Below are 27,188 nucleotides of genomic sequence, written 5' to 3'. Positions count from 1 at the left end.
GTAGCTAATGCGCAGGAGGTTTAGAAAACGGGGGACTGGGCGAACAGGACGCTAGTGACAACACTAGTAGCTACTAAAATGTTTTTTTGTGTTAACTCACAACATCTCTCTCTCTTTCCCCCTCCCTCCTCCCCCTCTCTCTGTCCCTCTTCCCCAAGCAGGTGGTGTACTACCTGGTGAAGTGGTGCTCTCTGCCCTATGAAGACAGTACATGGGAACTGAAGGGGGATGTGGACCAGAGTAAAATAGAGGAGTTTGAGCTGCTGCAGGCAGCAAGGCCAGACTCCCGCAGGATGGTAAGCCCCCTTTATTCAACCTCCTTTCTCTTCTCTTCCTCTCTCTTCTTTTCTCATCTCTCTTCTCATCCTCTACCCCACAGGAGCGTCCCCCAGCCAGCCTGTGGAAGAAGAGGGATCAGTCGAGGGAGTACAGGAACAGTAACGTCCTCAGGGACTACCAGCTGGAGGGAGTCAACTGGCTCCTCTTCAACTGGTACAACAGGTCAGTAGGGCCCCCCTAAGGCTATACACACACACACACACACACACACACACACACACACACACACACACACACACACACATACTGTACCTGTATGCATGTGCAAACAAGCAGACACACAGTGTTCTACTGCCCTGAACAGATTCTGACAGTCAGAATCACAGGGTTGTTCCAGACTTCAAATCCTAGGTTTCAGCTCTGTGGTTGTAGCATACTGCATCCAGCCAGAGAGACAAGGGCTGGACTGTCAGATTGCTAAGTAGTGCAGAAGAGAAGCCAGTGAAGCAGTGAGCTGACAGCATGTCTGTACCGAGACAGGGAGACACTTGCCCAGAACCTTCTGACTTCTAGCACGGTTTAGTATGCAAAACCTGTGAAGAATGTGGTTAATAGGCTTGGACGGTATGTCGTATATACCATACAGCGGGGTATTTTGAAATACCAACAGTATGATTTTAGTTTAGATTTGTTTTTTGGGGGTTTTGGGGCACCCTAAAGCTCAGAGGGGTGCGTGCTACGCCACTGCTTATAACTATCAGTTAACTATTGGTTACAGCAGAGACAATCAACCCCCTTGATCAAGATCCCTACTGCTTGAATGTTCTTTGTGCATAATAATATATATATATATATATATACTGTAGGTAGCCTAGTGGTCAGAGTGTTGGGCCAGTAACCAAAAGGTTGCTAGATCAAACCCCTGAGTTGACACGGTAAACATCTGTCATTCTTCCCCTGAACAAGGCAGTTAACCCACTGTTCCTAGGCCTTCATTGTAAATAAGAATTTGTTCTTAACTGACTTGCCTAGTTAAATAAAGGTAAAATATATATATATGTGCACGCACACTACATGGCCAAAATTATGTGGACACCCCTTCAAATTAGTGGATTTGGCTATTTCAGCCACACCTGTTGCTGACAGGTGTATAAAATTGAGCACACATTGGCAGTAGAATAGCCCGTACTGAAGAACTCAGTGACTTTCAGCGTGGTACAGTTGAAGTCGGAAATCAACATACACTTAGGTTGGAGTCATTAAAACTTGTTTTTCAACCACTCCACACATTTCTTGTTAACAAACTACAGTTTTGGCAAGTCGGTTAGGACATCTACTTTGTGCATGACAAGTAATTTTTCCAACAATTGTTTACAGACAGATTATTTCACTTATAATTCACTGTATCACAATTCCAGTGGGTCAGAAGTTTACGTACACAAAGTCATTGCTTTAGAAGCTTCTGATAGGCTAATTGACATAATTTGAGTCAATTGGAGGTGTACCTGTGGATGTATTTCAAGGCCTACCTTCAAACTCAGTGCCTCCTTGCTTGACATCATGGGTAAATCAAAATTCGGACAAAATTCAGACATTTCACATTCTTAAAATCAAGTGGTGATCCTAACTGACCTAAGAAAGGGAATTTTTAGTAGGATTAAATGTCAGGATTTGTGAAAAACTGAGTTGAAATGTATTTGGCTAAGGTAAATGTAAACCTCCGACTTCAACTGTATGTGTATATATATATATATTTATTTTACATTTGGAAATAAATTGCACCCTTTTTGTGCCTGCCAGTAATACCACATACCCTGGTATGGTACAGGAACAGTATGAAAATACCATCCCTAGTGGTTAATAATAAAGAACACAATGGCATAAACATGCAGCACAGGAAAACAATGCACTCCGCCACATAGGCTATATGAAAAGATCGAAAGGTTGTCTGTCTGTCTTGCTTTTTACAGTATCTTTGAAAAGAGGATGCTTTTATTGACTTAAGGATTTTTTGGTTGTCTGTTTTGATTTGTGTCTTAGTCTTAAAAATGTTTTCCATGAGGACATTTTCATTCACTTATCTTGTTTGTTTTCGAGGCTTCGTCACTGCACAGAGGTACTGTAGATGTTAAATTATAAATGGTTTCCCTGTGTTGTGATCGTGCAGTGATTTGGCTGAGTTAACATTATTAACCGGTGTGCCTCTGAGGCTTGTGGATTGTTCACTGTTCTGCTATCAACATCCTCTTTCTTTACATTTTTATTTTACCTTTATTTAACTAGGCATGTCACTTAAGAACAAATTCTTATTTTCTATGATGGTCTAGGAACAGTGGGTTAACTGCCTTGTTCAGGGGCAAAACTAGAGATTTATACTTTGTCAGCTCGGGGATTTGATCTTGCAACCTAACAGTTACTAGTCCAGCACTATAACCACTAGGCTATGCTGCCGCTGGGGAAAGGGAAGAGGAGGAAGACAGAGAGAGAAAGATGGAGAGCGACAGAGGGAGATAGAGATATAGAGAGACCGATCAAGGGAGAGAGAAAGATGGAGAGACAGATCAAGGGAGAAAGCGAGTGAGTGTGGAACACATCCCAAATCATCTGTTTGTAGCCAGGCTGTAGTGTTGCTACTGGGACTGTGTTTCAGAGTGCTGTGAAGTTCTTAAAGGTCCAATGCAGCACTTTTTAAAAATCTCTTATCAAATTATTTCTCTGTAACAGTCAAGTACCTTAAAACGGTCAGAAAGAAACAAAAATAGCTTCTTAGCAAAGAGCAATTTCTCAAGCAAGAATTTAGCTAGGACTGTCTGGGAGTGGGGAAATCTGAAAACAAACTATTATTGGCAGAAAGGTTTGGAACTCTCTTTGTTATTGGTCTATCAACTAATTTACTGTGATGTTACCAGGCAGGCCAAAACAACATCCCACCAAAACAGGCTGAAATTTCAGCTGGTACTTTCAATCAGTTCTTACACTAAAAGGGCATTATCATCATTTTCACCATTTCAGAGTAATTATTCCATCCTCATATTGTGGAAATATTTATAAAACATAGGAAATCCTGTTTTTGACTGCACTGAGCTTTTAAGATGAAGGAAAACAGTATAGGAAGCAAGTGGGAGTATCTGCTCTTTGCAATTAATGTCAAGATTCACTGTAACACCCCCACCCTCTGGACAACCAGATTAATGTTCTGCCTGAATACTAGAGGAAGGATTCTGTTCAGCCCAGTCTCATCACTTAGTATCAATATCAGACAGGACCACAACTACTCTATACATTTTTTGGGACTTTAATGTCTCTCTCTCTCTCTCTCTTTCTTCCTCCAACCCCCCTCTCGCTTCCTCTCACTCCTTTCTTACTCCCTCCCTGCCCCCCACCCCTCTCTCTCCCTCTCTTCCTCCCTGACAGACGGAACTGTATCCTGGCAGATGAGATGGGTCTGGGGAAGACCATCCAGTCCATCACGTTTCTGGAGGAGATCTGGCGTGTGGGCATCAGGGGCCCCTTCCTCATCATCGCCCCCCTCTCCACCATCGCCAACTGGGAGAGGGAGTTCAGAACGTGGACCCACCTCAACGTTATTGTCTACCACGGCTCCATGGTCAGCAGGCAGATGCTGCAGCAGTACGAGATGTACTCCAGAGACACACAGGTAAACAACAACATAAATAAACAACACAGGCTAGCCGTACGAGATGTGCAGTCAGGGACCCACATCAGGGACCCACAGATGAACAACAATGTCAACAACAGGTTGGTCCTTGACGTTTCAAAAGTTGATCTCTGATGAGGGGAGGTGGTGGTTGTCAAAAACAACAGCAAAAGGGCTTTGAAACCCGCTGGCAGCCAGCATCTCATAATGGGGACTAAGAACAGGAGATAATGTGATGCACATCATTAGCTGTGGAAGATGAAGTGAATCTCAGGTGTCTCTCTGTTCCATTAAAATAATGACAGTATTTGTTCTATTGTGTATCAGGGAATAGTGACATGAAATCAGAGATACTCAGTCGGACAATGAGATTTGTCCAAGGAGAGCTTGCAGGCCACATAATGAGAGAGAGATACTGAGTTTGAGTAGCATGACTGTCATGTTCCAGCATGCCTAGTCACCTTACCCATATACATATCTACCCCTAATTATCCAGTATCCCTTCACATTGTAAATATGCTACTGGAACTGACCCTGTATATAGTATGCTTACTTACTTTATCCTGTTCTTCTTATTTCTTATCTTGTGTGTTTTTGTTCTACCTTGTTATTTTTATTATTACATTGTTATTGATTAAAGCCTTGTTGGGCCTTTCACTGTACTTGTGCATGTGACGTTAAAACTTGAAACTTGAAAGCAGGACACAATTTAAAGGCACATAAGAAGGGTTTGAAGGGTGGCACATGTCAGGCGGTAGCCCTGCAGTTGTTGGCAGAGTAATGTGGAATGACAGACAGTGGTTAGGAGATCTTAGTATGCAAATGTAACAGGGAGGAAGGGGAAAGAATGGAAGAGGGAGGAGTGGAAAGAGGAGCTGCCACCAGGCTGTCTCACTGTAAGACTGTGATACCACAGAGCTTATTCTTACAGCACGGCTCACCCCTTAACACACAGGGAATCACCTTAATATAGGGGCGGCAAGGTAGCCTAGTGGTTAGAGCGTTGGACTAGTAATCGGAAGGTTGCAAGTTCAAACCCCCGAGTTGACACGGTATAAATTTGTTGTTCTTCCCCTGAACAGGCAGTTAACTCACTGTTCCTAGGCCGTCATTGAAAATAGGAATTTGTTCTTAACTGACTTGCCTAGTTAAATAAAGGTCAAAATTGAAACACGGTAGAGGAGCTGTTCAGGATCATGTTATCACAGGGAATCTCACTAGATATGAGAATGGTATATTTCTCAAGGACCATCTTTATATTGTCTTCTCAAATGATTGAAATCACTGACATTTCTTTACAAGGCATTATACACTCAACCATTGAGAATGAGAAGAGCTGAATGAATGGAAGAGTTGTATTGACTCCCTGTGCATTTCTCCCTGGTTTCCCTCCAGGGTCGTGTGGTGCGGGGAGCCTACAAGTTCCACGCCCTCATCACCACCTTTGAGATGATCCTGGGCGGCTGTCCAGAGCTCAACGCCATCGAGTGGCGCTGCGTCATCATCGACGAGGCCCATCGCCTCAAGAACAAGAACTGCAAGCTGCTAGAGGGCTTCAAGCTCATGAATCTGGTATGTCCAAGTCACTGAGCATAATGTAGGGCAGAACTGAGAACTGAGCAAAGGGCAGAAATGCAGCCATTACAGCTTGAATATTTGAGATCCTGGGCCTGGTGTGTCTCCAATCAGTATCTTGTTGGTGTGTGGAGAGAAGCAGTGAAACGTGCCCTAATGGTAACCATCACTGTACACCAATCTGGTTGGATCTTAAGATTGTTTGTGATTGAGGTCTCCCCTCTCTCTGTAGTTGTGTTCAGTGGAGGCACAGCTTGTTGGTTGGAGTTCCTATGCTGTGTGTCTTGTATTGTTTCTAACTCACATCTCTCTCTTCCCTCTCCTCTCTCTACAGGAACACAAAGCTCTCCTGACAGGGACCCCCCTCCAGAACACAGTAGAGGAGCTGTTCAGTCTGCTGCACTTCCTTGAGCCTCAAAGCTTCCCCTCAGAGAATACCTTCATGCTGGAGTTTGGAGACCTCAAGACTGAGGAGCAGGTGAGGCTGTGTGATTCTATCATGTGGTTGTTGGGTTCGTATCAAGTGTGTCGCTGTCAGTGTGAGTGTGTGAGTATTATGTTGTTGGGTTCCTATCAACAAAGTGTGTATGTGAGAAATACTGTGTGTTATAGTTTAGTCTCTGCCTGTTTGCCTGTGTGTGAGTGTGTCCTTTACCATCACTGATCATAATGAATATGATTATTAATACAGAAGCTAATTTGTTTTCATATGGTGTCAGGGGACATGAGTGTGTTTTCCCCACTCACCCCACCTGGTGTTTGAACAGTGTGTCAGTGTGTGGAGATAATGATCCTGTTGGTACAGATGGGACTCTGAAGGAGAATAGAGCTCTCACACACGCAGACAGACAGACAGACAGACAGACAGACAGACAGACAGACAGACAGACAGACAGACAGACACACAGTGCTGTTTTGGTAAGTTATGTTATGTTAAAGGCCCTGTAGCATTATGCTAATGTAATTACAGTTATTTAGAACCCCTATTATCAACCTCATGGACTTCATCAGTCTGTTAAGGGTGAAAAATCCAGCAGCGTTTCAGTTATTGACAAACTCAAACGGGTGTTCCTGGCATCTACTACCACACCCCGTTCAAAGGCACTTAAATCTTTTGTCTTGCCCATTCACTCTCTGAATGGCACATTCACAATGTCTCAATTGTCTCAAGGATTAAAAATCCTTCTTTAACCTGTCTCCTCCCCTTCATCTACACTGATTGAAGTGTATTTAATAAGGGATCATAGGTTTCACCTGGTCAGTCTAGGTCATAGAAAGCAGGTCTGGATGAAGGAGAGGAGACAGGTTAAATAAGGATTTCTAATGTGTTCCTAAAGTTTTGTACACTCAGTGTATTGTATTGGTTTGACAATCATAGTACCACTGACCGGCCCATGGTCAACCCCTCTTAATCCTGCTAATCCTTCAGCACCTGTGGTTAAAATCATGTGTGTGTGGGTGGGTGTGTGGGTGCATGTGTGGGTGAGTGTGTGGGTGCGTGTGTGTGTGGGTGCATGTGTGGGTGTGGGTGCGTGTATGTGTGGGTGTGTGTGTGGGTGAGTGTGTGGGTGCGTGTGTGTGTGGGTGCATGTGTGGGTGCGTGTGTGTGGGTGAGTGTGTGGGTGCGTGTGTGGGTGCATGTGTGGGTGCGTGTGTGGGTGCGTGTGTGGGTGAGTGTGTGGGTGCGTGTGTGTGTGGGTGCATGTGTGGGTGCGTGTGTGGGTGCGTGTGTGGGTGCATGTGTGGGTGCGTGTGTGGGTGAGTGTGTGGGTGCGTGTGTGTGTGGGTGGGTGCATGTGTGGGTGCGTGAAAGAGTGCGTTTCCATTCCAGACTCTCCACATGTTAACCTGTACGTGTATCTTCCATCTCTCTGTATCCATCTCTCTGTGTCTGTGTGTATGTGTGCGTATGCATGTGTCCATATATGAACATGCATATCTCTGTCTCTCTCAGGTCCAGAAGTTGCAGGCCATCCTGAAGCCCATGATGCTGCGTCGTCTCAAGGAGGACGTGGAGAAGAAGCTGGCTCCTAAGGAGGAAACCATCATTGAGGTGTGTGTGTGTGTGTGTGTGTGTTTGAGATTGAGTATTTGTGTTTTTTTTTATTTTATTTTTTTGCTGACTGATGTGGTTTCTGTGTATTGTCCTATATAATTGAATGTTTCTATATAATGTGGTCAGGTGGAGCTGACCAACATCCAGAAGAAGTACTACAGAGCCATCCTAGAGAAGAACTTCTCCTTCCTGTCTAAAGGAGTCGGCCAGGCCAACGTCCCCAACCTGGTCAACACCATGATGGAGCTGAGGAAGTGTTGCAACCACCCCTACCTCATTAAAGGTACAGTGATATTGCTACAATCTAGGTTGTGGAACGCTGTATGTAGCCTCTTGATATATGGAAGGACAGTGTATGCCGTGTGGGGAAGGCTGATTTGGGTAATTCCCGCCCATACCTTTAGTAAAGAGCTCTATAGCAGCCCCGGGGCACAATGAAAACCTCTGAGTCAGAGACGTCCTCATTCCTCACTATCTTTCCCTATGGCGCTGTCTGTTTCTCTCACCCACCCTCTCTCCTCCTCCCTCCATCTTTCTCCTAGCTGTGTCAGAACAGAGAAAGCAGGCCAGGAGGTTGAGGCTCTGGAACAGATAATGGACTAACTTCACATCTCCCTCCATCCCTCCGTTCATCCCACATCCAAAAGCTGCTGTGTTGGTCCATTGCTCTCCCTCTTCCCTGCCCTCCTTACCATAGCTGTAATATATTTATGTCACTGGTGTACTCTGGTTAATGCTCTCGTGCTCTGGTTAATCTGGTTAATCACAGTGCTCTCATACAAGGCCAGCCTAGTGAACTTTTGGCCTGTGGTTTGACAGATGCTTCTGTGTGTGTGTGTGTGTGTGTGTGTGTGTGTGTGTGTGTGTGTGTGTGTGTGTGTGTGTGTGTGTGTGTGTGTCAGTCAGTTTTGGTGAGGGCTAGGACAACTAAAGGATCAGCTTTAGAGTTGATAAACTGCCAAACGGAAATATGAAAGGCTTTCTAATTAAGCAGTAAGTCACAAGGGGGTGTGGAATATGTGTTCCTGAGTGGCGCAGCGGTCTAAGACACTGTATCTCAATGCTAGAGGCATCACTACAGACACCCTGGTTCTGATACAGGTTGTATCACAACCGGACATGATTGGGAGTCCCATAGGGCAGAACACAATTGGTCCAGCGTCATCCGGGTTTGACCAGTGTAGGCCATCATTGTAAGTAAGAATTTGTTCTTAACTGACTAGCCTAGTTAAATAAAGGTTAAATAAAAATAAAAAACACTGGTAACCAGTTTATAATAGCAATAAGGCACCTCAGGGGTTTGTGGTATACGGCCAATATACCACGGCTAAGGTCGTTCCTAAGAACAGACTTTAGCCGTGGTATATTGGCCATGTACCACAAACCCGAGGTGCCCTATTGCGACTGTGAACTGGTTACCAACGTAATTCAAACAGTAAAAAAAAAACATACCGTGTTATAAGGTCTGATATACCACGGATGTCTGCCAATCAGCATTCAGGGCTGGAAGTACCCAGTTTATAATATCCACTCGTTTGTAGTATGTCAAATCAAAAAAATTGATTGTTAGACTTGATAAGCATTATAGAAGTCCTAACTCTCATATTGTCTTTGACCTGCATACAGATTAGTGTAATTATGGGACCTTTCTTCATCAAATCACGTTATTTGTCACGTGCACCGAATACAACAGGTGTAGACAGCCTTACAGTGAAATGCTTACTTACAGGCGCTAAACAATAGTGCAAAAAAGGTATTAGGTGAACAATAGGTAAGTATAGAAATAAAAACAACAGTAAAAAGACAGTGATGGCGGGTGGTGGTTGGCGGGACACAATTCAGATAGCCCGATTAGCCAATGTGCGGGAGCACTGGTTGGTCTGGCCAATTGAGGTAGTATGTACATGAATGTATAGTTAAAGTGACTATGCATATATGATAAACAGAGAGTAGCAGCAGCGTAAAAGAGGGGTTGGGGGGGGACACACAGTGCAAATAGTCTGGGTCGCCATTTGATTACCTGTTCAGGAGTCGTCTTATGGTTTGGGGTTAAAAACTGTCCTAGACTTTGCACTCTGGTACCGCTTGCAATGCAGTAGTAGAGAACAGTCTATGACTGGGGTGGCTGGGGTCTTTGACAATTTTTAGGGCCTTTCTCTGACACCGTCTGGTGTAGAGGTCCTGAATGGCAGACAGCTTAGCCCCAGTGATGTACTGGGCCGTACGCACTACCCTCTGTAGCGACTTGCGGTCGGAGGCCGAGCAATTGCCGTACCAGGCAGTGATGCAACCAGTCAGGATGCTCTCGATGTTGCAGCTGTCTAAATATTTTTAGTTTCCTGAGGGGGAATAGGCTTTGTCGTGCCCTCTTCACGACTGTTTTGGTGTGTTTGGACCATTCTAGTTTGTTGGTGATGTGGACACCAAGGAACTTGAAGCTCTCAACCTGCTCCACTACAGCCCCGTCGATGAGAATGTGGATGTGCTTGGTCCTCCTTTTCCTGTAGTCCACAATCATCTCCTTAGTCTTGTGTCGTGACATTGTATTAGTTAATGTGACGACTGTTTATCGAATTATTAAAAGTTTCTAAATGCGTGATTAACTGAATCAAGCAATTATTAACTCATTAACCTGGGGCACCATGGGAAAACTAGTTTTTATTGAGTTTCTATTTCCCAAATTAACTCAAAGAATATCAGAATATGGATTTTACAACAGCAGCTAATTAACCAGTTACCTCTACAATCTGGTTCTGAACGTCGTATAGCCTGTGAATCTGCACGGACCCGGGTCTCACCAATGAGTTCCTACCACACCAATCTTAGTTGAGTATTTATTTACTAAAAAGCTAAAATTATGATAAAAGATATACATATACCAAACACATTATAGGCTATTGATTAGAACTTAGTATAACGGGCCAACACACTATAGCGCGTATTACCCAAAATGGGGATTTCAAAGAGAGAGAAAAAGAGAAAGTACACGAGAGAAATATACATTTGGGTGAATTTGTCAGCTATGCTTATTCTAACCCTAGCCTTTCCCCAAACTGCCGCTCTTATGGGTCAGAATATAATGATGTAATTACGTGGGGAAGTTATCTGTGGATCCTCCGCGTGGACCTTTCAGATTGCTCGATGATGCACTTCTCCTGCGCGCCTTTCTGGTCGTCCTCACGATGTCAGTGTCCTTTTGGCTTAGGAGTCTGTTCCCTCACCCTTGCTCTGGAAGGGGTCTTCTGAGGACAGACAGCTCTGTAGCTCAGAGCTCACAGCATAGGAATGAAACCTTTTAGATACCACGATTCGCTGGGATTGGATGCTAAGGGGGTCCGACTTGAATTCACCCGCTGAGACACAGCTACTCATCCGTAGCTTGGGTAGAAAAATATTTATTTGTCTTCAAACTTGGGTTCTGGGTTCGTTGACTTTTTAGACCTTGGCTGCAGCTTGGGTCACGTAGTCTTCTCTGGAAATTCTTTACTCACAGGTTTTATACCCTTGGGTCAGAATTGTGCGTAACCGCCTTTAGGGCAATTCTCTGGGCGTACCAAGTTAATTAAGAGGGCAAGGTCTAGATTTTACTCAAATCCAATTTTAGACAACTAACTTCACATTTCATCTTCCCCAAAACATTCTCTTTGATTTTGATATTTTCCATACAACGTACAATGTATAAACATCAAACATATACTAGGAAAACTCTTCACGTTACAATGTTTTCGTAATAACGTAATCTATTAACCATTAATAACAAAACAAAAATTACATACATTTTCATATTCCATCTATCGTCATGACCATCTATCGGCTGACGGAAACCATTGGGGGTTTCTGGGGTAATGGTGTTGATGTGAGCCATTACCAGCCTTTCAAAGCACTTCATGGCTACGGACATGAGTGCTACGGGTCTTTCTTAATTTAGGCAGGTTGCCTTCATGTTCTTGGGCACAGGGACTATGGTGGTCTGCTTGAAACATGTTGGTATTACAGACTCAATCAGGGACATGTTGAAAATGTCAGTGAAGACACCTGCCAGTTGGTCAGCACATGTCCGGAGCACACGTCCTGGTAATCCGCCTGGCCCCACAGCCTTGTGTATGTTGACCTTTTTAAAGGTCTTACTCACGTCGGCTACAGAGAGCGTGATCACGCAGTCGTCCGGAACAGCTGATGCTCTCATGCATGCCTCAGTGTTGCTTGCCTCGAAGCGAGCATAGAAGTGATTTAGCTCGTCTGGTAGGCTCGTGTCACTGGACAGCTCGCGGCTGTGCTTCCCTTTGTAGTCTGTAATAGTTTGCAAGCCCTGCCACAGCTCTACCCTTTAGCTCAGTGCGAATGTTGCCTGTAATCCATGGCTTCTGGTCGGGGTGTGTACGTACAGTCACTGTGGGGACGACATCCTCAATGTACTTATTGATAAAGCCAGTGACTGATGTGGTGTTCTCCTCAATGCCATCGGAAGAATCGCTGAACATGTTCCAGTCTGTGATAGCAAAACAGTCCTGTAGCTTAGCATCTGCTTCATCTGACCATTTCTTTATAGACCGAGTCACTGGTGCTTCCTGCTTTAATTTTTGCTTGTAAGCAGGAATCAGGAGGATAGAGTTGTGGTCGGATTTACCAAATGGAGGGCGAGGGAGAGCTTTGTACGCATCTCTGTGTGTGGAGTACAGGTGATCTAGAATTTTTTCCCCTCTGGTTGCACATTTAACATTTTGATATAAATTAGCTAGAACTGATTTAAGTTTCCCTGCTTTAAAGTCTCTGGCCACTAGGAGGACTCACTCTGGGTGAGTGGTTTCCTGTTTGCTTATTTCCTTATACAGCTGACTGAGTGCGGTCTTAGTGCCAGCATCTGTCTGTGGTGGTAAATAAACAGCCACGAAAAGTATAGCTGAAAACTCTCTAGGCAAGTAGTGTGGTCTGCAATTTATCACAATATACTCTACTTCAGGCAAGCAAAATCTAGAGACTTCCTTAGATTGCGCCCTGCTTATTGAAGAAAAAATCTTTGTCTAATCCGAGGTGAGTGATCGCTGTCCTGATATCCAGAAGCTCTTTTTTGCCGTAAGATACGGTTGCAGAAACATTATGTACAAAATATGTTGCAAATAACGCAAAAAACCACATAGCACAATTGGTTGGGCACCTGTAAAACTGCTGCCATTTCTTCCGGCACCATTTTATATCAATGATGGTTTGTGAGTTCGAGGCAGTGAGCTGTGTGTGTGAACTATCTCCTTGGTCATTCAGTTGCTTGGTCATTATCTTTCTAACCAGTGACCAGAGAGAGAGTTCCTTGTACCGCCACCTCACTCAGGTCCACACTCTTTTTTCCAGTACCATATTGTACATAATCTATTCCATGATGGAGTTGCTATTCCTGTCTGTCTTAAAGTAGGTACTGTATATGAACTGCATACAGATTAGGTCAAAATGGTAGCATGGTACCAGATTAAGTTTCATCCAGTCTTTTCCCAATAGAAGCCAAACTCTAGTGGCAACAGCATTAGACGGGGGCCCGCCCTGCTTGTACAATTGTAGCAGAAACACTGATACCATCACTGACTTTATTTGTCTTTCCATTTCTCCCAGGTGCTGAGGAGAAGATTTTGGAGGACTTCCGAGAGGTGTACAGCCCTGTTGCCTTTGATTTCCACCTGCAGGCCATGGTGCAGTCGGCTGGTAAACTGGTCCTCATAGACAAGCTGCTGCCCAAGATGAAGGCCGGGGGACACAAGGTCCTCATCTTCTCCCAGATGGTCCGCTGTCTGGATATCCTGGAGGACTACCTCATCCAGAGAAGGTACTGCTGCCTGCCTCTCTTCTCGCCTTGTATTACTATGCTCCCAAGTACTCCACTCCAATAGAAGCCTGGAAATCAAGGTTCTCTCTCCTCAGATATTTCATATCTTTCAGCTAGGCTGATGTGGAAAAAGACAGGAATCATGCTTGAGAGGGTAATAATAGACTTTGTCATTTCCATTTTTCAGCTCCATTTTCAAAGTGAAGTATTTATGGTTTATTATCTGGTGTTAGCTAGCTAGCAGTGTGCAGTGCAACAAAAGCTGAATCACTCCAGTACTTTCCCTTATTAAATTGAATGTAGTTGAAGAGAAATGTTGAATATCTAAGCATTAGCCTCTCTCTTCAGTGTCTGAGAAAGAGCCTTTTAAAGCCCCCAGTGCTCATCACTCCATAATGCTACCCAGAGCAGGGAGATGATAAAGACTGTGTAACAGAAGCAGAAGAATGTACCAAGACCCTTTCATTCAAGGTCTTAATCTCCTGGTTTAATGATCTTCCTGTTTGCACGCTAAATGAAAAGGACATTATCCCAGCAGCCCGTCTAAGCTGAGGAAAGCAGGCAACTGGCCTGGTCTGTGTGGTCTCTCTATCTCTTTTTCCCTCCCTCTGGATATTTCTGTCCTCTCTCTTCTTCTCCCTCTTGTTATCCTCTCTTGTCTCTCACTATCCCTTGCCTGGCCCTGTGTTCTTTTCCCCTCCATGCTTCTTTCTGGCACTCAAATTTCGAACCAAATCAGTGTAAACACACAAGGCGAGGCGCTCCGCTCAGTGGCTAGGCTAGGCTTAGCCGGGGTTCAGCGGCAGGTCACAGACTCCCTCGGGGCACTCCCACGGCAGACAGAGGGAGAGAGGAGTCTGGGCCGGTGGAGGGAAGTGGGTCACTGTAGAGGTGAGGTGTGTAAGGTGAAGAAGATGAGGGGTAGGATGTGGGGTAAGGCAGAGGCGAGGCCAGGGCTCCTGGGAAAGAGGCTGCCCGAGAGAGGGGGAGGAAGGATGAAAGGAGGAAGAGAGAGCAGAATAGAGAGAGGGGAAAAGAGAGACAGGAATGGAGGAAAGAAGGAGACAACTAGTGAATGTTGTTTGAAAGTGGATGACAAAAACAAATTCCTGGAAATATTGTGTGGCAATTGGAGGCCTCTTAGTGTGTGATGGTTGGTGTTGTATCAGCTACTGTAAAGCTCAGTGTCGTACTGTATGTAAATGTTGCCCTTCATCATACTTGGATGTGACGCAAGAACATGTGTAATTATGTGTACTAGAAGATCCTACTCCAACCCTGCATGGTCCTGTGTTCCTCAGGTACCTGTATGAGCGTATCGATGGCAGAGTGAGAGGTAACCTGCGTCAGGCAGCTATAGACCGTTTCAGCAAACCAGACTCGGACCGCTTTGTGTTCCTGCTGTGTACCCGGGCTGGAGGTCTGGGCATCAACTTGACTGCTGCTGACACCTGTATTATCTTTGACTCAGACTGGAACCCACAGAACGACCTGCAGGTAAAGACACACACAGACATTTAAAGTGACTTCAGCCTCCACTGTAATACAATTAGCAACGAAGGTGTGGTCACTTTCTATTTCAATTCAGTCAATTCAGGAAGTCCTTGAATTGAGAAGTGTCTTTTATATCCTATTATAATAGTTTAACTTTTTCATTGACACAGCTTGGATAGTAAAATGTATGTATGCATGACTAAGTCGCTTTGGATAAAAGCGTCTGCTAAATGGCATATATTATATTATTATAGCAGCGCAACGATCTTGATCCTGAAGTTATTTTTATTGGACAAATATAAAATGTATTGGGCTGGTCATAACCAAGTTATTTTCTATTGCCAGGCCCAGGCTCGCTGCCATAGGATTGGTCAGAACAAGGCAGTGAAGGTGTACCGTCTGATCACCAGGAACTCTTACGAGCGGGAGATGTTTGACCGGGCCAGCCTCAAACTGGGCCTGGACAAGGCTGTGCTGCAGAGCATGAGTGGCAGGGAGAACAGCTTGCCAGGAGGAGGGGTGAGTCTGCTGTGTCCGTCACACACACACACACACACTCTGCAGCACCTGTATCAGTCCGGTGGAAGCTCTATGCATTCGGAAAGTATTCAGACCCCTTGACTTTTTCCACAATTTGTTACGTTACAGCCTTATTCTAAAATGGATTAAATATGTTTTTTCTTCTCAGCAATCTACACACAATAACCCATAATGACAAAGCAAAAACAGGTTTTCAGAGCTTTTTGCTCATTTTGTACAAATAAAAAACTGAAATACCTTATTTACTTAAGTATCCAGACCCTTTGCTATGAGTCTCGAAATTGAGCTCAGGTGCATCCTGTTTCCATTGATCATCTTTGAGATGTCTCTATAACTTGATGGGAGTCCACCTGTGGTAAATTCAATTGATTGGACATGATTTGGAAAAAACACACCTCTATATAATGTCCACAGTTGACAGTGCATGTCAGAGCAAAAACCAAGCCAAAATGTCGAAGGAATTGTAAGGAGTGCTCCGAGACAGGATTGTGTCGAGGCACAGATCTGGGGAAGGGTACCAAAAAATGTATGCTGCATTGAAGGACCGCAAGAACACAGTGTCCTCCATCATTCTTAAATGGAAGACGTTTGGAACCACTAAGACTCTTCCTAGAACTGGCTACCCGGCCAAACTGAGCAATCGGGGAAGAAGGGTCTTGGGCAGGGAGGTGACCAAGAACCCGATGGTCACTCTGACAGAGCTCTAGAGTTCCTCAGTGGAGATGGGAGAACCTTCCCATCTCTGCAGCACTCCACCAATCTGGCCTTCATGGTAGAGTGGCCTGACGGAAGCCATTCTTCAGTAAAAGGCACATGACAGCCTGCTTGGAGTTTGCCCAAAGGCACCTGAAGACTCTCAGGCCATGAGAAACAATATTCTCTGGTCTGATGAAACCAAGATTAAACTCTTTGGTCTGAATGCCAAGCGTCACATCTGGAGGAAACCTGGCACCATCCCTACGGAGAAGCATGGTGGTGACAGCATCATGCTGTGGGGATGTTTTTCAGTGGCAGGGACTGGGATACTAGTCAGGGTCATGGCAAAGATGAATGGAGCAAAGTACAGAGATCCTCAAGTAAAACCTGCATCCAGAGCGCTCAGGACCTCAGACTGGGGCAAAGGTTCACCTCCCAACAGGACAACAACCCTAAGCACACAGCCAAGACAACACAGGAGTGGCTTCGGGACAAGTCTCTGAATGTCCTTGAGTGGCCCAGCCAGTGCCTGGACTTGAACCTGATCGAACATCTCTGGAGAGACCTGAAAATAGCTGTGCAGCAACGCTCCCCATCCAACCTGACAGCGCTTGAGAGGAGTTGCAGAGGAGAATCGGAGAAACTCCCCAAATACAACCTTGTAGCGTCATACCCAATAAGACAAAGTACTGAGTAAAGGGTCTGAATACTTATGTAAATGTGATATTTCAATATATATATTTTTTTATATATATTTGCAAAAAAAACCGTTCTTTGCGTTGTTTTTGTGTCATTATGGGGTATTGTGTGTAGATGATATTATCCATTTTAGAATAAGGCTGTAATGTAACAAAATGTGTAAAAAGTCTAGGGGTCGGAATATATTCCGAAGGCACAAAATGTTAAGTCCATTCTACAAAATGAGAGTGTAGAAAGTGGACTAGTCAATATAATAAACACAGCTTTGAGATATCCTCTTAGTGCATCATCAGTGTGTAGGAGGAGCTTAGCTGTTTCTCTCTCTGGATTAGCTGGACTATCAGGAAGAAAGTGTGGAGCAGACATTATCATACATTATCATGCATACTAACACACCATGGGTCAGCTGGGGGTTGCTGCTACTCTTAAAGATTTAAAAAGGTCTGGCATGTGATCCAGTTCAGCTTCAGTTCAACTAACTGTCTCGCTCCTCTGCGTTTCTCACACTAGAGTGTCTGTCTGTTTTTGTGTGGTGTTAATGCGTAGGGATGTGTTATGCACATGTTTGTGTGTACAATGATTTAATGTGTAAATAGTCCAGTCTGTGATCTACTGTAGTCCATCGTCAGTTCCCCTAACACCCTCTCTGTTTCTCCTTCTCCCCCTCCCCTCTCTCCAGCCGACCCAGCAGCAGCTGTCTAAGAAGGAGATCGAGGACCTGCTGAGGAAAGGGGCTTATGGAGCTCTGATGGACGATGAGGATGAGGGGGCCAAGTTCTGTGAGGAGGACATCGACCAGATTCTTCAACGCAGGACCAAGACCATCACCATCGAGTCTGAGGGACGGGGATCTACATTTGCCAAGGTACCAGTGACGGAAAGAGCACCACACAGTGGTCATTGTTTGAATGTTGCTATCCTTTTCCTTTCTGCATGACTAGCAGTAGTAACCAGTGTCTCCTGTCTACTCTCATGTCACTCTTCATCACAGACTCTCAGCTCTGTTAGGAGACTCAGACTTCTTTAATGTTCTTCTTTAAGGTTTAATGTGAAATATAATGTATTCTTCTCTCAGGCCAGTTTTGTGGCATCCGGAAACCGCACAGACATTTCTCTGGACGACCCCAACTTCTGGGACAAGTGGGCCAAGAAGGCTGAGATTGACATGGACACTGCCAATGGCAGAGTAAGTAATGCTTTAATTTAAACACTGAACCTGCTCTTTCTGGCCGTGATGAGATATGTTATATAGGAGATAAGATCAATGCCATGTGTGAATTTGCTACAATAGTATCTGAGTATCTGTGTGTGTTCCTCTCCTATTCCACAACAGAACAGCCTGGTAATTGACACTCCGAGGGTGAGGAAGCAGACCCGACCCTTCAGTGCCACTAAGGATGAGCTGGCAGAGCTGTCAGAGGGGGAGAGTGACAACGAGGACAAGCCCAAGCTCCGCCGGCCCCACGACCGCCTCAACAGCTACGGCAGGACAGAGTGCTTCAGAGTGGAGAAGAACCTACTAGTATACGGGTCAGTGACAGTGACTGGACCACTTGTGTTCTCCTGTGCTCTCCTGTGTTGTCCATCTATATTGTACAGTATTGTGTCTGTACTGAGACTCCTGTGTTGTCCATCTATATTGTAAAGTGTTGTGTCTGTACTGAAGCTCTCCTGTGTTGTCCAGCTGTGTTGTGTCTGTACTGAGGTTCTCCTGTGTTGTCCATCTGTATTGTGTGTGTGCTAGAGGTCGACCGATTATGATTTTTCAACGCCGATACCGATTATTGGAGGACCCAAAAAGTCGATGCCGATTAATCGGCCAATTTAAATAAATAAAAATATTTGTAATAATGACAATTACAAGAATACTGAATGAACACTTATTTTAACTTAATATAATACATCAATAAAATCAATTTAGCCTCAAGTAGATAATGAAACATGTTCAATTTGGTTTAAATAATGCAAAAACAAAGTGTTGGAGAAGAACGTAAAAGTGCAACAATATGTGCTATGTAAGAAAGCTAACGTTTCAGTTCCTTGCTCAGAACATGACAACATATGAAAGCTGGTGGTTCCTTTTAACATGAGTTTTCAATATTCCCAGGTAAGAAGTTTTAGGTTGTAGTTATTATAGGACTATTTCCCTCTATACCATTTGTATTTCATTAACCTTTGACTATTGGATGTTCTTATAGGCACTTTAGTATTGCCAGTGTAACAGTATAGCTTCCGTCCCTCTCCTCGCTCCTCCCTGGGCTCGAACCAGCAACACAACAACAACAGCCACCACATCGAAGCAGAGTTACCCATGCAGAGCAAGGGAAACAACCACCCCAAGGCTCAGAGCAAGTGAAGTTTAAAACGCTATTAGCGCGCGCTAACTAGCCAGCCATTTCACTTCGGTCACACCAGCCTCATCTCGGGAGTTGATAGGTTTGATGTCATAAACAGCGCAATGCTTGACGCACAACGAAGGGCTGCTGGAAAAACGCATGAAAGTGCTGTTTGAATGAATGTTTACGCGCCTGCTTCTGCCTACCATCGCTCAGTCAGATACTTAGATGCTTGTATGCTCAGTCAGATTATATGCAACACAGGACACGCTAGATAATATCTAGTAATATCATCAAGCATGTGTAGTTAACTAGTGATTATGATTGATTGTTTTTTATAAGATAAGTTTTATGCTAGCTAGCAACTTACCTTGGCTTACTGCATTTGCGTAACAGGCAGTCTCCTTGTGGAGTGCAACGAGAGAGAGGCAGAGGTTGTAAGATCGTATCCCCCGAGCTGACAAGGTGAAAATCTGACTTTCTGCCCCTGAACAAGGCAGTTAACCCACCGTTCCTAGGCCGTCATTGAAAATAAGAATGTGTTCTTAACTGACTTGCCTAGTTAAATAAAGATTAAATAAAGGTGTAAAAAAAAAAAAAAAAAAAAAAAAAATCGGCAAATCGGCGCCCAAAAATACAGATTTCCGATTGTTATGAAAACTTGAAATAGGCCCTAATTATAGTGTTGTCCATCAATATTGTATGGTGTTGTGTCTGTACTGAGGCTCTCCTGTGTTGTCCATCTATATTGTACAGTATTTGTCTCCAGTATTGACTCTCTCCTCTCCTGTGTCGTCCAGGTGGGGTCGTTGGAAGGATATCCTGCTCCATGGTCGTTTTAAGAAGCAGCTGACAGAGCGTGATGTAGAGTCTATCTGCAGAGCCCTTCTGGCCTACTGTCTGGTTCACTACCGCGGTGACGACAAGATCAAGAGCTTCATGTGGGACCTGATCGCCCCCTCCGAGGACGGACAGACCAAGGAACTACAGAACCACCTGGGTACGTTACAACCTCACAATGACCAAACCTCAGGGGTCCAACCACAGATTAGAATCTGGTTCCTCTCAAGGAATTCTTCCTTTAAAGGGCATTTCCCCTTACCACTGTGCTATTGGTTTACTGTTAATGTTTTTAATGTGGGTTTATAAACCGGTGTCCATAACCACAAATTGTATCTGTGTTACTCCCTCAGGTCTGTCGACCCCAGTCCCCAGAGGCAGGAAGGGGAAGAAGATGAAGACTCAATCCAGCACATTTGACATCCAGAAGGCTGAGTGGATCAGGAAGCACAACCCAGAACACATGCTGCAGGACGAGGGATACAAGAAGCACCTCAAACACCACTGCAACAAGTAAGAAGCTACTCTTGGTACTATAGGCCTGTAGTATTAAATATATTCAGTACACTTTAAAAAAAATGTTTATGGTATTGTTGTCTAATAATTACATTGGAACAAACAACTTGTCTTTGTAAATGTGTCTTAGCTTGGTTTTTATTGATGTTGGAAATAAACATAGGTTCTTGTCTCTGTCGTATATAGAGTTGAGGTAAAATGTATGAAATGTCTCATATTTTGTATTTCCCTCAGTTTGCTTCAGTGTATTGACGCTAGCCTGTGTGAAAACATAATTATGTTTTTGTCAATAGCAGAGTTTTGACTCCTGCACATCAACACCACTGTCTGTAATTAAGACAAATTGAAGCAGCCATCTTCTCCATCTGTGGCTTTCCTCTATTAATGACCTTGAATCAGATTATAGATTACACTGCTGAATGATAATCATCTGAATAGGATTTTAACACAAACTAATAGCTGTCATTGATCTTTTATTGACAGATAGAAAAAACAGATTACACTACAGCCAGGGATTTATTATATTTTATATAAAGCTACATAGATGATGGGGAGAAGAAAACAACTCTTACATCCAATGAAATGTTTTGAAATATGAACCTATAAGTTAGCAGATAATGGTTGTTGAGATATAAAACTTATCCAACTAGATTATGGTTGTTGAGATATAAAACTTAGCCAAATAGATGATGGTTGTTGAGATATAAAACTTATCCAAATAGATGATGGTTGTTGAGATATAAAACCTAGCCAAATAGATGATGGTTGTTGAGATATAAAACTTATCCAACTAGATGATGGTTGTTGAGATATAAAACCTAGCCAAATAGATGATGGTTGTTGAGATATAAAACCTAGCCAAATAGATGATGGTGAAATGTGTTAAACTACAGTAAATAGATGTAGGTTGCTGTCTTTCTAAAGGGGGTTGTTTGGGGGTTTGTCTCCTGCCATCCTGCTTTAAACAGAGTCATGCAGGGCTTCCACAGAAAGTTCCCCATTGTTCTCAGAGCAGTAGTGCTGAAGCCAGGGATCGTCCGATGGGAGGCTCTCTGGTCAAACGGGGATACACTCTGTGGCTTTGCTGACCTCCGCGTTTTCCCCTCAGGGAGGAATGTGGACTGGCGTGGGAATGGGGCATGCACAAGCATGGCCCCCTCCTGTCCCTGTCCCACACAGAGATCCAGCACCCTGTCCTATGATAATGACATTTAGAAGATGTGTGTTCAATACTGTGTAGCTACTAGTACTGGCCTGTTAGGAATGTAAGGTTAAGACTGACGAGGCCTGTGTTCTGTTGGGATATGTGTAACATTCTCAGTATGACTTGTGCTAGTACATGTCATATATATGATCTGCATGTGATTGTGGGTGTGTGTTTATCTTTATGTATCTGCCTGTTTGTATCTGTGCTTGTATAGTAAGTACAGTATGTACATGAGGGTATGGGTATTTTGTGTGTGTGTGTGTGTGTGTACTCACACTCATGTGCATGTATGAGCTCCATGTCTGGGGCAGAGAGGTTCCCTTCTCTGTCAGATACCTCCCACACTCCAGGCTGTCTGTGTGAGAGAGAGAGAGAGGGAAAGAGTGATGTAGGGCCTTGCTGACAGCCACAGGAAACAGCAGCTGCTGCGGGGAGACCCAGGGCACAGCCCCTCAGAGGCAGGGAGGGAGGGGAGAGGCCTGGACCTGAGCCTCAGCACTGGAGCTCACAGCTCTGCCTGCAGAGGGGGTGTTCTCATGTCACTCCCTTTCCACTAGTGTCATACTGGATGTGTAAAGCTAGGGCCACACACACCATCTGAAGAAATCTACACTGGACTTTTTAACCTGCCACACTGTTAGACAGATAAAAAAACTAGATTTTCTCAGACCCTAGCTTGAGAGAGGAAGGGAGACTAGAATGTATGCCAGTCCATCACAGATCAGGCATACCATACTCCACCCACCACCCTCCACCTTCCACCTCCTGACTGATGCCTGGCTGGGTGCGTCATGGAAACAGCATCTCTCCTCTGACTCAGCCTGCCTCTCTTTTCTCTCCTCTCCCTGCCAGCCCAGAGATCACATCATATCACACCACTCATCTCTTTGGCACAGACACTGTCTCACTCTCTATGGCACAGACACGGTCTCCGTCTCTATGGCACAGACACTGTCTCACTCTCTATGGCACAGACACGGTCTCCGTCTCTATGGCACAGACACTGTCTCACTCTCTATGGCACAGACACTGTCTCGCTGTCTATGGCACAGACACTGTCTCGCTCTCTATGGCACAGACACTGTCTCGCTCTCTATGGCACAGACACTGTCTCGCTCTCTATGGCACAGACACTGTCTCACTCTCTATGGCACAGACACTGTCTCACTCTCTATGGCACAGACACTGTCTCAGTCTCTATGGCACAGACACTGTCTAGCTCTCTATGGCACAGACACTGTCTCGCTCTCTATGGCACAGACACTGTCTCGCTCTCTATGGCACAGACATTGTCTCGCTCTCTCTGGCACAGACACGGTCTCGCTCTCTCTGGCACAGACACGGTCTCACTCTCTATGGCACAGACACTGTCTAGCTCTCTATGGCACAGACACTGTCTCAGTCTCTATGGCACAGACACTGTCTAGCTCTCTATGGCACAGACACTGTCTCGCTCTCTATGGCACAGACACTGTCTCAGTCTCTATGGCACAGACACTGTCTCAGTCTCTATGGCACAGACACTGTCTCGCTCTCTATGGCACAGACACTGTCTCAGTCTCTATGGCACAGACACTGTCTAGCTCTCTATGGCACAGACACTGTCTCGCTCTCTATGGCACAGACACTGTCTCGCTCTCTATGGCACAGACACTGTCTCGCTCTCTATGGCACAGACACTGCATCAGGGACTGACTACACAGTGACTGTACTGTCTGCATATTTTCTATCCCACTCCATTTTGGGCATGTGTGTATCATTGAAGACAAAATTTATACAGTATATACAAGAATACAAAATGTTTCCCTTTGCATGGACATTTGATCTACCGTGACGAGCTAGGCACCGTGTTTCAGTCATCTACCGTGACGAGCTAGGCACCGTGTTTCAGTCATCTACCGAGACGAGTTAGGCACCGTGTTTCAGTCATCTAACGTGACGAGCTAGGCACCGTGCTTCAGTCATTTACCGTGACGAGCTAGGCACCGTGTTTCAGTCATCTACCGTGAGGAGCTAGGCACCGTGTTTCAGTCATCTACCGTGACGAGCTAGGCACCGTGTTTCAGTCATCTACCGTGAGGAGCTAGGCACCGTGTTTCAGTCATCTACCGTGGCGAGCTAGTCACAGTATGTCAGTCATCTACCGTGGCGAGCTAGGCACCATGTTTCAGTCATCTACCATGACGAGCTTGGCACAGCATTTCAGTCATCTACCGTGACGAGCTAGGCACCGTGTTTCAGTCATCTACCATGACGAGCTAGGCACCGTGTTTCAGTCATCTACCGTGGCGAGCTAGGCACCGTGTTTCAGTCATCTACCGTGACGAGCTAGGCACCGTGTTTCAGTCATCTACCATGACGAGCTTGGCACAGCATTTCAGTCATCTACCGTGACGAGTTTCAGTCATCCCAGAGGAAAGTGAGAATGTGTGTGAGAGAGAGTGATATTTTGATTGTGTGTGTATATGCCTGAGTTTGTACGCCCGCGAGTGTGTGTGTGTGTATTTACGGACATGAGTGCGTGTGAAAGCCGTTCTGCTCTCTCAGCGTTTGTGCGTGCTGAGGCTTTGTGGTGACCGTGGGCGGGGCTGTGTCTGTGTGCAGGGTTTTGCTGCGGGTTAGAATGCTCTACTACCTGAAACAAGAGGTGATGGGAAGCCAGTCACAGAAGATACTAGACGGCGTGGACTCCAGGTGAGCTGAACTTTCACCTCTTTTACAACCAAACAGCTCTGAACATTGTCAGACACCCTTAGAGTGGAGAACATTTCCAAAGCTCACTGATGCTCTCTCTGTCTATCCTCTAATTGGTCATTTCAGTTATTAGATTATTTGAAGAGGATTACGCTATTTAATCCATTATTTTGAGATGGTCGGATTGATCGGTGGCTATTCAGGCTAGACTGAATGTTATGCCAACCAGTTCAGCCAGGCTGCCAGCACTATGCCAGTATTTGTTTAAGTTTGGGATTTCTGGTAAGCTGCTGGCATGCAAATTCAGCTGACACATCGTTTTAGAAGGTTCCGTTTACATTCACTTTTTAAATTGAAACTTGTTCATTCATAGGCCCATGTTGTTCATGTTTTCCACAGTAAGGACATAGACCAAACATGACAGGTTGTTCCCATACATACTGTAGCTGTCTCTATCTATCACCATGTCTGAAGGAGGGCACAGCTAGTCAGACTCAGGGAAGGAAAGTCCAGGTATGAAGGAGGGCACAGCTAGTCAGACTCAGGGAAGGAAAGTCCATGTATGAAGGAGGGCACAGCTAGTCAGACTCAGGGAAGGAAAGTCCATGTCTGAAGGAGGGCACAGCTAGTCAGACTCAGGGAAGGAAAGTCCATGTCTGAAGGAGGGCACAGCTAGTCAGACTCAGGGAAGGAAAGTCCATGTCTGAAGGAGGGCACAGCTAGTCAGACTCGGGGAAGGAAAGTCCATGTCTGAAGGAGGGCACAGCTAGTCAGACTCAGGGAAGGAAAGTCCATGTATGAAGGAGGGCACAGCTAGTCAGATTCAGGGAAGGAAGGTCCATGTATGAAGGAGGGCACAGCTAGTCAGACTCAGGGAAGGAAGGTCCATGTATGAAGGAGGGCACAGCAAGTCAGACTCAGGGAAGGAAAGTCCATGTCTGAAGGAGGGCACAGCTAGTCCGACTCAGGGAAGGAAAGTCCATGTATGAAGGAGGGCACAGCTAGTCAGACTCAGGGAAGGAAAGTCCATGTATGAAGGAGGGCACAGCTAGTCAGACTCAGGGAAGGAAAGTCCATGTATGAAGGAGGGCACAGCTAGTCAGACTCGGGGAAGGAAAGTCCATGTATGAAGGAGGGCACAGCTAGTCAGACTCAGGGAAGGAAAGTCCATGTATGAAGGAGGGCACAGCTAGTCAGACTCAGGGAAGGAAGGTCCATGTATGAAGGAGGGCACAGCTAGTCCGACTCAGGGAAGGAAAGTCCATGTATGAAGGAGGGCACAGCTAGTCAGACTCAGGGAAGGAAGGTCCATGTATGAAGGAGGGCACAGCTAGTCCGACTCAGGGAAGGAAAGTCCATGTCTGAAGGAGGTCACAGCTAGTCAGACTCAGGGAAGGAAAGTCCATGTATGAAGGAGGGCACAGCTAGTCAGACTCGGGGAAGGAAGGTCCATGTATGAAGGAGGGCACGGCTAGTCCGACTCAGGGGAAAGTCAGTAGTCACTCCACCTGCTGTTTAAAGATGGAACAGCAGCGTCTCAGAACCAATACTATTGAGGAGTGTATACAGAAGAGGGTGAGGAAAAACGTTGAGTATTTTTAGTCCCCAGAGACATTTTCAGCCTTCATGCTGAACTAAAAGTCTTATTGGAGCTCATGGTTTTAGGTGTACCACGCTGTTGCTTATCTGAGAATCTATGTTGGGATGGAAACCCAGCTGTCATAGTACCCATGAGTCCCCCATGCTGTTGTACCCATAAGTCCCTGTTCCTCCTGTCATGTTGTGTTCTGTCCACACCCCCTTCTCCTCATCAGTGAGATCAAGATCTGGGTTCCTGAGCCCGACAGCTCTGAGTTACCAGCCCTGTGGTGGGACAACATCTCTGACAAGTGTCTGCTGTTGGGGGTTTACAAGCACGGTGAGTCGACAACAGGGACCAGGGATGTGCTAACTGATCCACAGGCCTGAGACATCTAGAATGTGTGATAATAATGTGTGATACAGTCATTAAACTATGATGTATTGGGCATGTATTCTAAGTGAGTTTACTAGAATGGATATAGGAACAGAGCCAAGTCAAATGTAGAGAGTGGAAAAGGGTCAGGGGAATTCATCAGATACGGTGTAGTATGTACAATTCTGAGTTAGTGTCATGTGGAAAATGTACTGTATGTGTTTTCATGTTCTTCCACGGGGATGTAGTTAACACTGGATGACAGCTGTCACACTCACCTTTAGGGGAAAGTGGTCAGCTGTATGCTTGTTTTTTATCTCTTCATGTTTCCAAGTTCTAACCTCTGTTTGCTTACCTCTCCACTGTGGTCCACTATACAGGTTATGAGAAGTATAACACAGTGCGTGCAGACCCTGCCCTCTGCTTCCTAGAGCGGGTGGGCCGGCCAGACGAGAAGGCCATCGCTGCTGAACAGAGAGCCAATGACTTCATGGATGGGTAGGTAACATTACACATCATGACTGACTGACTGAGTCAGGTAGTTAGCTTGTCGGTCTCCTCCACTGACTCAGACAGGGCTTAAACACACAATGACACACTTAAAAAGTTTCAGTTGTTGTAACACTTTTTATAACCAGTCATTAAACTATGATAGAAAAGGAAGAAACCAGAAACTGATATTATTGTAAAAACCTTTTCTGAAGTGAATCTGAGTCCGTGTTTAGTTCAGAGCTGTTAGGAGCTGCCTGCAAGTTCCCCTGTCTGTTACCTTGTGTGGCCCTTGCTGACTGACTGAATAACTGGCTGACTTACTGGCTGGCTGGCTGACGGT

At 45.1% G+C, this 27,188-nt stretch overlaps 1 protein-coding gene and 1 long non-coding RNA gene across 13 annotated transcripts in view; one reads left to right on the top strand and one right to left on the bottom strand.

Annotated features, from left to right (window-relative positions):
* Window positions 1–27,188, top strand: part of LOC110506740 (chromodomain-helicase-DNA-binding protein 9) — a 120,375-nt gene that overhangs the window by 84,602 nt on the left and 8,585 nt on the right. For 8 of the 9 annotated variants that reach the window (XM_036963373.1, XM_036963372.1, XM_036963369.1 and 5 more), the window contains 18 exons: window positions 159–296; window positions 380–501; window positions 3,694–3,937; window positions 5,333–5,509; window positions 5,847–5,990; window positions 7,467–7,565; window positions 7,695–7,851; window positions 13,170–13,380; window positions 14,682–14,877; window positions 15,220–15,393; window positions 17,489–17,674; window positions 17,885–17,995; window positions 18,143–18,339; window positions 19,946–20,145; window positions 20,339–20,498; window positions 24,313–24,402; window positions 26,217–26,320; window positions 26,737–26,854. In XM_036963373.1, coding sequence (XP_036819268.1) covers window positions 159–296; window positions 380–501; window positions 3,694–3,937; window positions 5,333–5,509; window positions 5,847–5,990; window positions 7,467–7,565; window positions 7,695–7,851; window positions 13,170–13,380; window positions 14,682–14,877; window positions 15,220–15,393; window positions 17,489–17,674; window positions 17,885–17,995; window positions 18,143–18,339; window positions 19,946–20,145; window positions 20,339–20,498; window positions 24,313–24,402; window positions 26,217–26,320; window positions 26,737–26,854 — 2,828 coding nt within the window. The remainder of the gene's footprint in view (window positions 1–158; window positions 297–379; window positions 502–3,693; window positions 3,938–5,332; window positions 5,510–5,846; window positions 5,991–7,466; window positions 7,566–7,694; window positions 7,852–13,169; window positions 13,381–14,681; window positions 14,878–15,219; window positions 15,394–17,488; window positions 17,675–17,884; window positions 17,996–18,142; window positions 18,340–19,945; window positions 20,146–20,338; window positions 20,499–24,312; window positions 24,403–26,216; window positions 26,321–26,736; window positions 26,855–27,188) is intronic. The other variant, XM_036963371.1, reaches the window with a different exon arrangement.
* LOC118944405 lies at window positions 13,378–27,179 on the bottom strand. Of its 4 annotated transcripts, none has more exons than XR_005039659.1 (5): window positions 27,050–27,179; window positions 26,712–26,934; window positions 21,984–22,063; window positions 14,686–14,871; window positions 13,378–14,351 (listed from the first exon to the last, which is right to left on the bottom strand). It is a non-coding gene; the product is annotated as an uncharacterized LOC118944405 (long non-coding RNA). The 4 variants fall into 4 exon arrangements; XR_005039660.1 differs by having other exon boundaries at window positions 26,712–26,823; window positions 27,050–27,177; XR_005039661.1 differs by having other exon boundaries at window positions 26,712–26,820; window positions 27,050–27,172.

The sequence above is a fragment of the Oncorhynchus mykiss genome, chromosome 26 (genome assembly GCF_013265735.2).
Source record: "Oncorhynchus mykiss isolate Arlee chromosome 26, USDA_OmykA_1.1, whole genome shotgun sequence".
In the NCBI taxonomy this organism is placed as follows: Eukaryota; Metazoa; Chordata; class Actinopteri; order Salmoniformes; family Salmonidae; genus Oncorhynchus; species Oncorhynchus mykiss.
This window is presented reverse-complemented; position numbering and strand designations above follow the sequence as displayed.